Here is a 15603-nt window from a genome sequence, read left to right on the forward strand (position 1 = left end):
CCTGCCAATTCAATCTTTCTCCCTTCATAGGATACGGGTGCTCTGTCAGGCGCACAGAGTTCTCTCTCCCCAAACCTCCTTACATAGTTATTGCGTAATCATTGTGATCCGAGCCCCAGAGTCTACTAAAAGTTTGACTACTTTGTCACCAACACCAATTTCAACGTAAGGATCTACACACATAGTAGGGTCACCGGTCACTATATGATCCTCTGTAACAATCATTCCAATGTCCCTGAACTCTTCTTGGATTCTGTCTGCATCACCATCATCTACCTCTGTCACATTTGCTACCACTGAACTATTTGTATACCTCCCTGAACTCTGTTGAGAACCAGCAATTATTGTGCCACTGTGACACACTTTGGCAAAGTGCCCAACTTTGTTGCACTTCCTGCATATGGCATTCTTAGCAGGACAGCCTCTGCCACTCTTAAAATGGTTCGGATAACCACACCGAAAACAAATACCGTTTTGCTTAAAAAATGGTTTGGAAGAAGTCTTAGTTAATTTTAACATCTTTTCATCTTGAGATTTCACCAATCCTATATTTTTTGTCATCGAAATTGACAGTCGGCTGCAAGTTTCCTTAATGCTGACACGAAAGTGTCCACATCTTCACCAGGATTTTGTTCTCTTTTGAAAAACTTGTGTCTGATAACCACTAAACTGGGTTGTATGTCAAACCTCAGTTCCAATTTTTTTACTGTTTCAGTATACTCATCAATCTCTTCTCCTTCATCCAATACCAAGGCAGGAAGATGCTTAAAAACAGATTTCCCCTCGAATCCTAGGGAATGTAGTAAGAGAAATGTTTTCTTTTCAGGACGGAAGCGTGATGCACCAATAGCTCCTAGGTACATTTCAAATGCATCAAACCAATTCCTCCAGACAATTGGTGGATTACCAGGTGTCTCCAAAAAAGGTGGTGGCGGATTCACAGACTGCATTCTGATCAGAGTTCAAGTGCAGAAGGTATGTAATGTCACTAAGTTTGCACTGCAGAAGAAAATGAAGGCTGTTGAAACTCAGAAACAATTTTCACTTTATCTTCTTTTACCATGCTAGCTCCATGCTGCGCATACTATAAACCAGAACATGAAGATAAACCAACGTCTGTACTAATATAGGGTCCAAAACAAATCGTGCACAGCAAGCACTAATAGTTCTGTTAAGTATAAGCAGTCAAGCAGTTTAAATAGGCTTCCAAAATTATATTCCGCCTAAAAATAGGGTGCAGTACCTTTTTTTGCCATAAAATGGCAACGTTGGACTAAAATCCAGTATAACTGGCTTTACCTTCTTCTTCAAAGCAGCAGAAAACGGAAGTAGGTAACCAATCAGGAGCCTTGGTTGTGTTACCAAATATCAGCAGGACTTCCTGAAAGCCATGACGAGGAAAACGGGTCCGACGCAGCGGTCAAAACACTTGTCGCCAAGTTTCTTGTAGTAACAAAAGCCTCAGGTGAAGGAAAACAGTAAGTTTCTTTATTATAACGAAGACCACTGCGATGTCGCAGCCACCGCCTCTCAACCGTCCTCTCGAGTCGTAATGTCTCGAGTGTGCTATCGAACGAGAGACACGAGTCGCGAGGACGCGGGCACAATACTACAAAAACCAATCCAAATTGGTGCCTGCGCGTTTACGTACGTCGTACGAGTGTTCTGCTTGAGCAACCAATCCAAAATGGGTGCCCGCACATTTACTTTACGCGGTCATATACGTCGTACATAATTAGTGTTCCTCTCATGCTTCTGCTAGCGGGCGTTCAATGCTTCGTGAAGCTTCCAGCTTGTGCCTCCACATGCGCCTTAGCACCACAATAACCGCACTTCCAGGCAGTGCTTTAAATGGAAAAATAGAAGTGCAGGTACTCTGTACTAGAGTACCTGCTTGTTTCTGAAAAGTGCCGGTACTCTCCAATTAAAAGTATTACGTTTTTCTTGAGATGTGCCAGTACTCTCCCTCTCAAAATAAAAAAGTGCTGGTACTCAGTACTGGGGAGTACCGGCCCATTTAAAGCACTGCTTCCAGGTACTCTTATGAATGTAAATATTAACAGTACCTTTGAGTTGAGTTCATATTCAGTACTCCATTTCTATGGATATTTCTTATCTTACGTTCGTCTGCACGTTGCACATTGAATTTTCTTGAACTGTATGTTTTTCCTGTGTGAATCGGCTGGTGTAGGGGCTAATGAATGTTGTTTTCCCTCGTCACTAATTCTGTAGTAAATACGCCATGCTATATGTAGATGAAGTATGTTTATTTACAGACCCTCACACCATAAGCCTTTTCTCCTCCCGAGCTGTCTCCAACTGCCACCCTAGAACCCTCTTACATCATACTTTCTATTCTACTTTCACATTCTAACAATCCTTAAAAAAGGCCCACTTACATGACCATTACTTCAGACTTTACAAAGTTAATAGCTCTAAATCGAGCAACTACGAAACCCATTGCATTGCAAATGCTGGTTCGGGGTTTGTGCCCTGCTTACTAGCCTTACAAAGTTATCCGCTTCCTGCATTAGTCTACTACGGCAATAAGACTACCGCCGAGTCACCAACTGACAACTGACAGCATTCCGTCGTCCCTCTTCTATGTTTCTTGCAATAGACCACGTCACTTCCGTACTGTGGCCTCCGGGCTGAGCGTGTGGTCCGCTTGCGGAAATTCAACTACATTCTTTTTCTCAGTGGCAGACATGGCGGACGTGGTGGAAGCACACTCGGAGGACGCAGAGACCAAGCTCAGCAAGAAGTAAGCGAGGGAGTGTAGCCGTGTGATTCGCATCTGACTTTAGGAGACAGCTGAGCGTTGTGCCTTGTTTCGGAGACCGGTCTAGAGCACGCCGATATGCGGGTTTCATTAACGGCTTTGTCGGACTCGGTTTCCCGTCATGCAGTGTTCATTATTCTCTCCGAGCACTGTCGGCCACGGGTAGTGTGCTTCAGAACTTCAGTCCCCTGCTGATGTAACCCGGGATGGGGTTGTGCGAGCCGTGCATGTTAGGCCGGGCCTGGGATGTCCTAGGGAAGAGCGTAGGACACATCATAAGGGCGGGTGGGAGCGCGATGGTTCTGAATAGCAGCAGCCTAACTTATAGGAGGCATCCAGGAGTTGGTATATTTTACTTCCTTTTGGAGCGGGTACCTTTCCTTTCAAGTTGTCCTGCTGTTGGCTGAACGCAGCATTTTCCAACAGCTGGTTCCACAAGTGTAATCCATGGAATGAATTCTCAGTGCTCGACCTTTTCATCTTGTGTACTCTTCCTTCTTCTAGTTATCTATTGTTATATATCGATATCTCCGCATGACTCCCCTAAATCTGGACAGAGGTCACTGCTAGTTTAGATTGTTCCCAGTCCCTGGACTTTTTAATGGCTTCAGTTGGAAGAAAAGTCACTTTTTTTGTATCGTTTCGTGGCCTGAAAAGGTTTCGCAAAGAGGAAGAAAGACGGCAACTCCCCTTTACACTGAGATCAGGCATTGAAAAAAATAAAATGGTTGTTTGAGTTTTGCGTTTTGTATTGCGTATCATTGAATGCCCAAAAATGTCGGGTCGTACTTACTCTGAAAAGAACATATTTTTTTTAATCTGGTCTTTGAAATGTTATTTTATCCGTTTGAGGAATATGTATGTTGTCACTGGCTAGGGACTGAACGTCGTCTTGGTGTGACTATGATATTTGTGCCACTCATTGCAAACGTGTTGTATACTTGGGTGCTTTGGACGATTGCCTTCAGCTGTTGGTTTCTTTTGCTTAGGAACCTTCAGATATTGTCAACTCAATGGAATATTTGATTATCACAGTTTTTCTGGTGGCTCTTTGAGTGCGTCCACTGGATTGCATGAAGGACTCGTTACATCTTTTATTTGGCGAGCTCTAAGGCAGCACTGGGAAGAAAGCACTGAAAAAAGGTGTCTGTCAAATTGATGCTATTGAAAATAAAGTTAAAGTTAACACCTTTTTGCATAGCATCTGTTCTGACGATTGTGTCAGCGCCTTAAACCTGTTGGCTCTGCCAGTGGTTGTTTTCAATTTGGCATTGCTATACAAGTGTAGCTTTCTCTTTTGTAAACTGGTTTCTGCTTCGAAATTCATTTAATTGCTTTTGTTTTTAATAAGCAGCCCCGATGCACTGAGGGAGAAAAGGGGAAAAGAAAGGAATTTTGCTCATGGAAAATTTATTGGCTTGTTTTTTACAGTCAGCAGCAGGACAGCAACTTTCCTTAGAACCTCTTGTTATGTTTTTGGTTCTGCGCTGTGTTATGTAGAATGTTGGCGTCTAGACATTCTGGAGAAGACAGTTACTGATGCCTCGCCAGAGTGGCTTGACGCTAGTTCGCGTTTAGCAATAAACCTGCTATTTGAACTTACTTCTGTGACGGACCCGATCTTTATTCATATCAGTTTTGGCGACGAAGGTCAGGAAATTTACAACGCGACCTAGGTCGGCCCTATTCATCGTTCGGCTCGGACCTTGTTTGTGCCGTTGCTGATTGCTCTTCACGCCGGAGCACAGGTGCACTCTTTGAGTCTCCCAGGCGGGAGTGGCGCTGATCCCCGGCCGGTCCCGGCAGCTGGTGTTCATCCGACGTTCGTGGGCGGCTTGTTCACACTTTGACGCCTGCCTCCTCTCGACTTCCGGCCTTGCCTGCCAGCACCTGTTCGGCACTAACGGGCGCCTCCTGTTCTGACCGGTGTTTTCCCTTCGTGCCGCCGCCGTTGACAAGCAGCTGGTCGGCTTTTATTTTGACTGCTGGATTCAGGAAGGACATCATTAGTTCTTCTGGGGGAGCAGGCTGGTTCACGTCACACCAGCGCTCTTATGGGAGGAGGCAGACTTGTGGGTGGCATCTTCGGACTCGGAGCACGGAGTTAAAAAAAAAAAAATGAGAAAAAAATGGGGCACTGTAGGAGCCTCGCCGTGACAGTGTTATTGGTGCATCGAGGCACGAGACATTAGAAAAGAGCTGGCACCTTTTGGAGTGCGGAAGAGGAAGTGGTGCTTCTAATTGGAAAGTGGAACACAGTGAAAATTTTGGGGAGAGTAGGAAAACATAATACTGTTCTCTTCATTACATTTAATTTTGTGTATATTGAGTTTTATCTGTACTGCACTGTATTGTGTTGTATACAAATTGTTTCCTTATTACTTGACTGTGCACAGTTGTAATGGCCACCCAGACCAATATTTCCCCACCACCATTATTTCTACCACTTCCAGGTACTCCAACTCTTCCTTGGGAAGATTGGATAGAAATGCTTGATAATTATATTGTTGCTTTGGATCGACAAGGTTTTTCGCCACAAAGAAAAAAAGCTATTCTTCGAAGTACTTTGGGGTGCGAAGGTCAAATGATTTTTAAATATCTTCCCCCTTCCATGGGGCCCAATGGCCAGCCTATGGACGATGTTTTTAAAGAAGCCATTAAAAGATTGGCGAACAGGTTCGCTAAGGAAACTAATCTAGTACTAGCTAGATATACATTTTATACCCAACCCCAGGACCATCATGAATCCATTGACTATTTTGTGTCACGGTTGAGAGAGTTGTCTGTCAAGTGCAGGTTTGGAACCATGACTGATGAACTAATAAGGGATCAACTAATTGTTCAGTGCCGCAATAAAAAGATTCAGGAGAGGTTGTGGGCGGCAAAGGATCCCATGTTGCAAGAAGCAATTGACCTTGCAAAAGTCATGGAGGAATCGAGGCGCTGTATAAAAGAATTAGAAAGGAAAGAGAAAACTGTGGATGTTATGGCTTTGTCAAGCGATTCCACAGGGTCTCAACAGGAAACTGGAACTGTACCAAAGAAAGGGGGGTATACCAGGAGCAAGGGGAAGGAGTGCTTTCGGTGTGGCAGTACTTTTCACTTATGGGACTCCAAGAAATATTTTGCTGTCAACAAGGAGTGTCGCAAGTGTGGTCGTAGGGGGCATTATGCTCGTGTGTGCAGGGAAAGTAACCAATTTGCTAAAGAATCTAAACCAAGTATAAATATAGTGGAAGAATGCTGTGAATCCTCTTGTGAGGACAGGATACTCGTAGTTGAGAACGATGTGACCATGAGAGCGAATGGGAGTGACCACAGATGCTCTAGACCATCGGCTCTTTTCTCTATTGGGGAAGTTCAAGTTAATCTCATGGTGGACTCTGGTTCATTGTACACCATAATTCCTGAGAGCCTTTTTAGACGCCATTGGCGGAAGGAAAATTTGTTATCAAAAGACATATCCCCGGGTGGGTATCAAGGGGTGGAAATTCAATTGCTTGGTTATATGTTGAAGGAAATTTGGTTTGGAAAAAGGAAAGTTCTTGGGAAAATCTATGTGGCTGTTGAGGGTCAACCCATTCTGGGATGGATGCATCAATTTGATCTCAACATTGTCATCAGTCCTAGAGCCTCCTGTCAAGTTTTGTTGGTAGATAATGTACAATTGGAAGACATTTTGGAGGGGGCCAGGGATGTTTTTAAGAAAGAGTTAGGATGCTTGAAAGGTTACGTACATAAGATAATGTTGAGAGATGATGCTCACCCTAGTCAGCACAAGGTTCGCAAGATACCATTTGTGGTGAGGGATGAAGTCAAAAAAGTAATAAGCGACATGTTAATAGAGGGTACCATTGAACATATTGAGGTTTATCCATGGATTTCCCCAGTTGTCATTACACAGAAATCAGACGGGAAGGTGAGATTGTGTGGACTTGAGGTCTGTGAATCAGAATATTGTGGTGTATACTTATCCCTTGCCAAATATAAATGAGTTGTTAACAGCGGTAAAAAATGGTAGGCATTTCTCAAATCTAATTTCGAGAAAAACCTATCATCAGATTGGACTTCATCCTGAATCCAAACACATTACAGCGTTTGTCACTCTGGAAGGTACATTTCAATTTACCCGTATGCCTTTTGGTCTGGCTGCTGCGAGTGTGTTTCAACGTATGTAATGAAATGCCTCCTTGGCATGGTTACCCCCTGACTTTTTGCCTTTGCTGATGCTATGTTTTGAATTGAAAGTGTGCTGAGGCCTGCTAACCAGGCCCCAGCACCAGTGTTCCTTCCCTAACCTGTACTTTTGTTTTCACAATTGGCACACCCTGGCATCCAGGTAAGTCCCTTGTAACTGGTACCCCTGGTACCAAGGGCCCTGATGCCAGGGAAGGTCTCTAAGGGCTGCAGCATATCTTATGCCACCCTGGGGACCCCTCACTCAGCACAGACACACTGCTTGCCAGCTTGTGTGTGCTGGTGAGGACAAAACGAGTAAGTCGACGTGGCACTCCCCTCAGGGTGCCATGCCAACCTCACACTGCCTATGCAGTATAGATAAGTCACCCCTCTAGCAGGCCTTACAGCCCTAAGGAAGGGTGCACTATACCATAGGTGAGGGCACCAGTGCATGAGCACTGTGCCCCTACAGTGTCTAAGCCAAACCTTAGACATTGTAAGTGCAGGGTAGCCATAAGAGTATATGGTCTGGGAGTCTGTCAAACACGAACTCCACAGCACCATAATGGCTACACTGAAAACTGGGAAGTTTGGTATCAAACTTCTCAGCACAATAAATGCACACTGATGCCAGTGTACATTTTATTGTAAAATACACCCCAGAGGGCACCTTAGAGGTGCCCCCTGAAACCTTATCCGACTACCTGTGTAGGCTGACTGGTTCCAGCAGCCTGCCACACCCGAGACATGTTGCTGGCCACATGGGGAGAGTGCCTTTGTCACTCTGTGGCTAGTAACAAAGCCTGCACTGGGTGGAGATGCTATCACCTCCCCCTTGCAGGAGCTGTAGCACCTGGCGGTGAGCTTCAAAGGCTCACCCCCTTTGTTCCAGCACCACAGGACATTCCAGCTAGTGGAGTTGCCCGCCCCCTCCGGCCACGGGCCCACTTTTGGCGGCAAGGCCGGAGGAGATAATGAGAAAAACAAGGAGGAGTCACTGACCAGTAAGGACAGCCCCTAAGGCAACCTGAGCTGAAGTGACTCTGACTTTTAGGAATCCTCCATCTTGCAGATGGAGGATCCCCCCAATAGGGATAGGAATGTGACCCCCCCCGGGAGGAGGCACAAAGAGGGTGTAGCCACCCTCCGGGCTAGTAGCCATTGGCTACTGCCCTCCCTGACCTAAACACACCCCTAAATCCTGTATTTAGGGGCTCCCCTGAACCTAGGAAATCAGATTCCTGCAACTTAAGAAGAAAAGGGCTGCTGAGCTGAAAAACCCTGCAGAGAAGACGGAGACACCAACTGCTTTGGCCCCAGCCCTACCGGCCTGTCTCCCCCCTTCAGAAGAAAACTGCTCCAGCGACGCTTTCCCCAGGACCAGCGACCTCTGAATCCTCAGAGGACTGCCCTGCTCTCAAAAGACCAAGAAACTCCAGAGAACAGCGGCCCTGTTTAACAAAGACTGCAACTTTGTTTCCAGAGGAGCAACTTTAAAGACCCCTGCAATCCCCGCCAGAAGCGTGAGACTTGCAACACTGCACCCGGCGACCCCTGGAGAACCAACGCTACAGGGAGGACCCCCCGGTGACTCCGAGACTGTGAGTAACCAAAGTTGTCCCCCCTGAACCTCCACAGCGACGCCTGCAAAGGGAATCCCGAGGCTCCCCCTGACCGCGACTGCCTGACTCCCAGATCCCGATGCCTGGAAAAGACCCTGCACCCGCAGCCCCCAGGATCTGAAGGATCGGAACTCCAGTGTAGGAGTGACCCCCAGGAGGCCCTCTCCCTTGCCCAGGTGGTGGCTACCCCGAGGAGACCCCCCCTTGCCTGCCTGCATCGCTGAAGAGACCCCTTGGTCTCCCATTGAAACCTATTGAAAACCCGACGTGTGTTTGCACACTGCACCCGGCCGCCCCGTGCTGCTGAGGGTGTACTTCCTGTGCTAACTTGTGTCCCCCCCGGTGCCCTACAAAACCCCCCTGGTCTGCCCTCCGAAGACGCAGGTACTTACCTGCTGGCAGACTGGAACCGGGGCACCCCCTTCTCCATTGAAGCCTATGTGTTTGGGCACCACTTTGAACTCTGCACCTGGCCGGCCCTGAGCTGCTGGTGTGGTAACTTTGGGGTTGCTCTGAACCCCCAACGGTGGGCTACCTTGGACCCCAATTTGAACCCCATAGGTGGTTTACTTACCTGCAAGAACTAACATTAACTTACCTCCCCCAGGAACTGTTGAAGATTGCACTAAGTGTCTAGTTTTAAAATAGCTATATGTGTTTTATGTGAAAAGTATATATGCTATTGGGATTATTCAAAGTTCCTAAAGTACTTACCTGCAATACCTTTCAAATGAGATATTACATGTAGAATTTGAACTTGTGGTTCTTAAAATAAACTAAGAAAAGATATTTTTCTATACAAAAACCTATTGGCCTGGAATTGTCTCTGAGTGTGTGTTCCTCATTTATTGCCTGTGTGTATGTACAACAAATGCTTAACACTACTCCTTTGATAAGCCTACTGCTCAACCACACTACCACAAAATAGAGCATTAGTATTATCTCTTTTTGCCACTATCTTACCTCTAAGGGGAACCCTTGGACTCTGTGCATACTATTCCTTACTTTGAAATAGTGCATACAGAGCCAACTTCCTACAACATATGATGGCCAAGATTTTTGGAGATGTTAAAGATGTGTTATTTTTTCAGGATGATATACTTGTGATGGGTGAAACAGTTGATGAACATAATATCACACTCAGGAAAGTTCTCAAGATCATTGGTGAAGCTGGCTTAAGTTTGAATAAAGAGAAATGCACTTTTCTAGTGGAGGAAATTGACTACTTAGGGTACTCTATTTCTAAAGGGAGTATTAAACCAAAATAAAAGTCTATTAGAGGCCATTTGGTTGGCACCGGCACCAGCCTCTATTTGTGATGCGGTTGAGTGGGGTTTGGGTACATTTACGCTGGAGGAATGGAAGAGTGAGATGGCTGCAGATGATCGTGATGTGACCACAAAAGTATTGGAGGACATTTTTATGGAAGAAGGTGTTCCTATGGTTCTGATTACGGGCAATGGCACTCAATTAACTTCGAATTAGATGTGTTAGTTTCTGAAGAATTGTGGAGTGCGTCACGTCAGAACGTCCCTGTATTACCCTCAGGGTAATGGAATTGTAGAAAGAATCAATAGATTAATCAAGGGGACAGTACAGCTAGCTCTTGCTAATTGTTGTTGTGTGCGGATGGTTGATATGGTACAAGCCTATCGTTCCACAATTCAGTGTCGCTGTAAGTCTCCTTTTCGAGTGATGAGGGGGCGATCAGTAGGGTCGACATTGATTCACCCCCCCCCCCCCCCCCTCCCCCAGCTTCAAGAGTGGGTTGCTTCAGGTGGAGTCAAGATGTTGAGTGGTGAGAAGGTTGTGATCCCTCATCACAACCATAAGTTGAAGGTAGGGGATTGGGTTAAGGTCGGGTCAAGGGGGGCGTTTCGAGATTTAGAGGCCCTTTTCGTGTGAAGAAGGTGGAAAGTTTCAAGTTGAGATTGAAGGTGGGGAGAAGTGGAATGTGAGAAATGTGGCTTTGTATCAGAGAAGTGGAGCGTGTGCCCGAAGTCAAGAGGTGGAAGAGTGCTCGAGTTCCTCTTTCTTGGGGAATGAGAGTAAGATGGAGGTTGATTCAGAAGCTTCTACCTTTGGTGTGAGTGATGGAACCCGTGAAGAGGCTGGAGAGGTTGAGATACAAAGCGCGAGTACAGCTCAAGAAGGTGTGATCCAAGGTGCAAGTGCAATTCAAGAGGGTGAGAAACAAGGTGCAAGTACACCTAAAGTGGAGACATCTGATGAGGATTCATAAGTGTCCTAATTATCTGAAGGACTATGTTGTGAAGTAACTTTTGTTCTAAATTATTGCTTTATTGTTTTTTTATTAATGTATTAATTATTTGAAGAACAATGTTATTAGTAACATGTATTTTTAAGTACAACTTGTTTTCCATTTCCCTTGTTGTTTTTGTTTATCATTCTTAATTAGTTACTCACTGTGAAGATAGGAGGATATGTTGTGTTTTGGTTCTGCGCTGTGTTCTGTAGAATGTTGGCGTCTAGACATTCTGGAGAAGACAGTTACTGATGCCTCTCCAGAGTGGTTGGACGCTAGGTAGCAGGTTTATTGCTAAACGCGATTTGAACTTACTTCTGTGACGACCCGATCTTTAGTCACATCACCCCTCTCTTCAAAACTGGAATCCGAAGCTGGTGAAACGTGTGACATCAAAATATGAGATTCCTTGACCTGCATGTTTTTGAGTTTTATACACCGAGACAAGTAGCGGATGAAGATTTTGAATGTGGTTCTTGTCTGCATTGGGAATCAGTTTAACTTGCCAAACGGTGGGGGTTAAAGTTGGAACTGGATAGAGCTGAAGCATCGCATTTTCTTCTAAATGACGTTGTTCAGTAACGTGTGAAGCTGCAAATCATTTGTGTACTTTTTTTGGGTGACGCAGCTAGCTCGGTGTGTTCTAGTGAACTCATTTTGTAAGACAGACGGGCTTTTCAAGTCATTCTTGATTGTATTGCACTTTCGTTTGACTTAAAACGAACGTGAAAGCCTATGAGTTATGTCTGAAAAGAAGAAAATGTAGTGTGTACGTGGATTACGCAAGAGAGTCTGAAACTATAACTTATTGGCTGGTTCATTGCTTAAATAGCAAGCATTCTAGTTTCACACCCAACCTGTAACTAAGAGATTGAAGTACCTAATAAGATAATTTTAAATATAATTAATCTAATTGGGACTGTTTTACTTAGCCTAGGTTTATCCAGTATTTGATATGGGCCTACATCAGACACCCCATAAATGTTGCTTAAAGGCACCTACGACCTAAAGTCTTGAACAAACTGCTATTTGATATTATGTGCGTAATTAAGTTGATTGAATTACAAATCTCCTTGAAAAATCGACGCATAATGTTGCACTTCTGAGTTACTTACTGGAGAGTTATAGATGACTGGTGGGGGCAGTTGTACTAAAACCTTCTTTGTCTGGATTGTGAGTTCTTTATGGTGAGGTGAGTGGCCACAGATTTCTAGCTTGAAAGCTCTTCATCTAAGATAAGAAATTGATAGATAAGCTACTTTTTCCATAAGAAAAGCAGATTGGGTGTGGTTAAGAGGTCCCTCAGTAGATGGCCCCCAAACGAAAATTATACGGGGGTGTTTTTTGTTTTTTTAAACTCCATTTGTGTGCTGTGTGTACCACGTGCTTGCTCCTTGCTGCTGTTGTGAATGCATGTATGTTCTCCCTGCAATTTGTGTGCATGGAAGATGAGTCTCTGTAGGTTTATATTTGTGCTTTCAGCGTTTAATCTCTTATGCGTTTCTCCGCTATTCGTGGGTGAGCCGTGCCTTCACTGCATGCATTGGAATGTATTAGCAGGAGCCCCTTACTTATCTAGAGGAAGGTACCTTGTGGCTGTGCTCCATCTGCTTTGGAGTTTAATGCCCTTGAACCCCGGATATTTGTTGGCTGGCGAAGAAACCCGTTTTTCTGCTACCAGGTAGGCTTTGGAGGTAGCACTGCATTTCTGGCTTCTGGATCGGTGCTGAGTGACTGAAAAGCTGTGCCCTAATTGTCCTTTTATGGGTGCCTTTGGTAAAGTTTTCTCTATGGTATATAGCTACTATTCATCAAACTTGTAGGTCGTGAATTTTAGCTCTGAGCGTCAACCTATTTTACATTGAGGTGTTAAGGAATTTGTGTCTGAATACTTGCTTAGTATCTCAGTGAGGGGAATGATCAATCCGTAGTTGCACTTGGAAACCGAGTTGGATCATTTGTGAGCCTCTTGGTCTGGGCAAAATACAGAGTAGTTGAGAAGTGTAAAACACTGTTTTGTAGACGTTGAGGGGACCAGTAGACTAACGATTTGCTTTGTTTGTGGTATCAAGGAGTTCATCAAAAGATGTATTTTCCTGGTTGGTTGGTGAAGTCACTGGGATGTAGTGGGCTAGGTTGTGAGATGGATGTAGTTGGTGCGCTTCTGAGTTACATACCAGAGAGTCAAAGTTGACTGGTGAGTGTAAGTTTCTACTTGGAGTGGCGAGGGCAGTTGTAGCAAGTCCCTGTTTGGCTGGACTATGACTTCTTTGTAGTGGGGTGAGGGTGTCCACATATTTCTAGGTCCTTCTTTACGCTAAGATATGAATAGATAAGGCACGTTTTCCGTATGGAAAACAGACGGGTTGCGGTTCTGAGATCTGTTGGTAAATCGTTCCGGAGTCCTCATCCTTGACAGCAGAAAGATTTCTTCACCATGGATTTGAAAGAGCATATGTGATTTGCTTTATGTTTCCTTGCTCTCCAGTTATGTCGCATTGGAACACAAACTAGCTTTACGTTGCCGCCATTTAACTTTAAAAAGAACCAAGACTGGAACAGTAGTTCTGAAGTTTGAGGAAGAAATGGTTAGTGTGAGTGAGAAAGTGAAGTTGAAATGAGGCAGTTTTAGTAACGGTATTTGACTTAATTTGTTTTGTGGAGCTGCTTTATTCGCATACTAACATTTATTTAGAAATTAATTGTACCTTAACATTACCGAAAGAAGGGAAACTACAGTGGTGATAGGAAAAGCTTGGGTAGTCTGCAGTGAGCCAATCAAGAGTTTTTTAAAATTCCATTTTCAAGAAGAGGTTTCTTATTGAAAGAAGCTCAGGTGCACCCATTGTCATTTTGTTTCTTTTTTTTTTCTTTTAATGACTGTTTCTCCAAGTACAGTAATTATCTGTGAGAGGCCAGTAGTTAGCTAGTTTGTTTCTTTTGGTACGTGGTGATGTTATCCATTGTTGGCTATTGTTAGTATTTCTTTTTCCTGATCAGATGGGGTGGCGGTATGTCTTGGGGAATCTGCACCGTCACTGTCCTGCTTGCGCTCTGATGTACCCTGGCTGCAGCTTATATATTGTGTTTTTTGCCCAGGTAATTTTTCCAGACTGTGAAACTTCTTGTGCTTCTGGCCATGGTGACCCGGGTGGCCTGTAGGCTCTTTAGGGTGTCTCTACACCAAGCTGGCTGGGCACAGCGAGGCAAGAAGGAGGATGTTCTGCTCTGCCAACTTTCTACTTCCCCCTCTCTCTACAGGGACAAGGCACTTCATGGTAAAAAAAGGTTGGTGCCTGTTCAATCCTCTTTCCTATATTACCAAATGAGGTCCCACCAACCTCTTTTACTCATGACTGCCGATCATTGCTGTCGTATGGGGGAGGGTATTTTTTTTATTTTGACCTACACCAAGGCACACATTTATCCTGTGCCTGTTTGTGCTGTGGCCATGATACTGCTTTGTGTTCTATGCCTGCTATGGCAAGAAATCTGTCTTTAATTGATAGTTGTCAGTATTTCATTAACTAGAGGTTACTGTGCATGTTTTGATAATGACGGATGCCTGTGTTGGTGCTGCAAATCCCTGGTTTTGGTTCCCTTTTAAGGTCCATCAATGGCCCTTCCTATGTCCCTATAGTACACCTCAAACCTTGACCCTAATGTGATCATTAAGCAAATGATAACATTTTCATGAACCTATGCTAAGTGGTTCTCACAATTCTGGAACACATGCTCCGTTTCTAGTCTTGGATGGGCACAGCTGTAACTCCCCTCCCCCCGACCTTTTCTTTGACGAATCCTGTAGTGCTTTTGTTCCCTCAGCCTACATTTTTGGCAGTCCTGTGCCCTTTTAGACCATGTCTTTGAGATCTACGGTGCTTTTCTTGTGGCCATTTCGCAGACCATGTCTTGGCTAAGCACCCAGTGCTTTGACAACAGCCCCCATTCAACTTTGCCCTGGTTCGGCCTGCAGTACTGGTGGCATGTCAGTCTAACCTACAGAGTTATGGCACTGTCTCTCCCTCTGACCTTGTCTGGCCAGTATCACTCTTCTTCAGGTTTACTGTTTCATTGGCACTTGACACACATGTTCTTTCCAAGCCTCCCTGGCTTTCCCAGAATGCATGTAATTGTTCCTACTACCATGGCCAGGGCATCCAAGATGATGTACTAGCGCCCTCTGGGCATACTTAATTGATCTACAGAAGGTTGACGCACTCCATCTGATTCTGAGGCACAGAAATGATGGTGTTGTTTGGGGAGGGAGTGCACAGCGACAGGCATTTGAGTTTCTCTTTCTTTGCCATTGCTGTAGCTTTTCTTTTCTCAGCTTACCACCACTGATTTTCACTCATCCTCTTTCGTTGAACAATGTAACTCTTCCTTGCTAATTGCTGACATGCTTCTTCTGAAGTGATGAACTAGCTTTTTGCGTCACCTCACCTAACATTGCAGTTTATCAGATGCCCTGCTCATGTTGCCAGCATGCCTTCTGTGGGCTTCTTGGTGTTAGTTACTTTTTGGTCTATTCTTCACATCCATATTGACTTATTGACACTGAAACTTCCTTTTACGTTTAATTTTCCGCTTTCTGTTCCCAAACCTGTACATGTTCCACTAGTTACCTCTACTTTACGGACTAGGCTTCATTGTATAAATCATTAACATGACCACACTAGGGATTCACTGGCACCAACAGTCCAGAGGAGAGTTCAGCTTTGCTGGATAAAATACTGCATTCTGGGAAATGT

At 44.7% G+C, this 15603-nt stretch overlaps 1 protein-coding gene and 1 long non-coding RNA gene across 4 annotated transcripts in view; one reads left to right on the top strand and one right to left on the bottom strand.

Annotated features, from left to right (window-relative positions):
• LOC138268111 (uncharacterized) overlaps positions 1-15603 on the bottom strand; it is a 221970-nt gene that overhangs the window by 22509 nt on the left and 183858 nt on the right. The gene's annotated exons all lie outside the window — the stretch shown is intronic.
• KARS1 (lysyl-tRNA synthetase 1) overlaps positions 2606-15603 on the top strand; it is a 91760-nt gene continuing 78762 nt past the window's right edge. Inside the window, exons 1-2 of one of the 2 annotated variants that reach the window (XM_069217467.1) lie at positions 2639-2764; positions 13949-14137. In XM_069217467.1, the coding sequence (XP_069073568.1) occupies positions 13989-14137 (149 nt within the window). In that variant the 5' untranslated portion in view covers positions 2639-2764; positions 13949-13988. Of the gene's footprint in view, positions 2765-13948; positions 14138-15603 lie in introns of both variants that reach the window. The other variant, XM_069217468.1, reaches the window with a different exon arrangement.

This window comes from Pleurodeles waltl, chromosome 12 (assembly GCF_031143425.1).
Source record: "Pleurodeles waltl isolate 20211129_DDA chromosome 12, aPleWal1.hap1.20221129, whole genome shotgun sequence".
Taxonomy (NCBI): Eukaryota; Metazoa; Chordata; class Amphibia; order Caudata; family Salamandridae; genus Pleurodeles; species Pleurodeles waltl.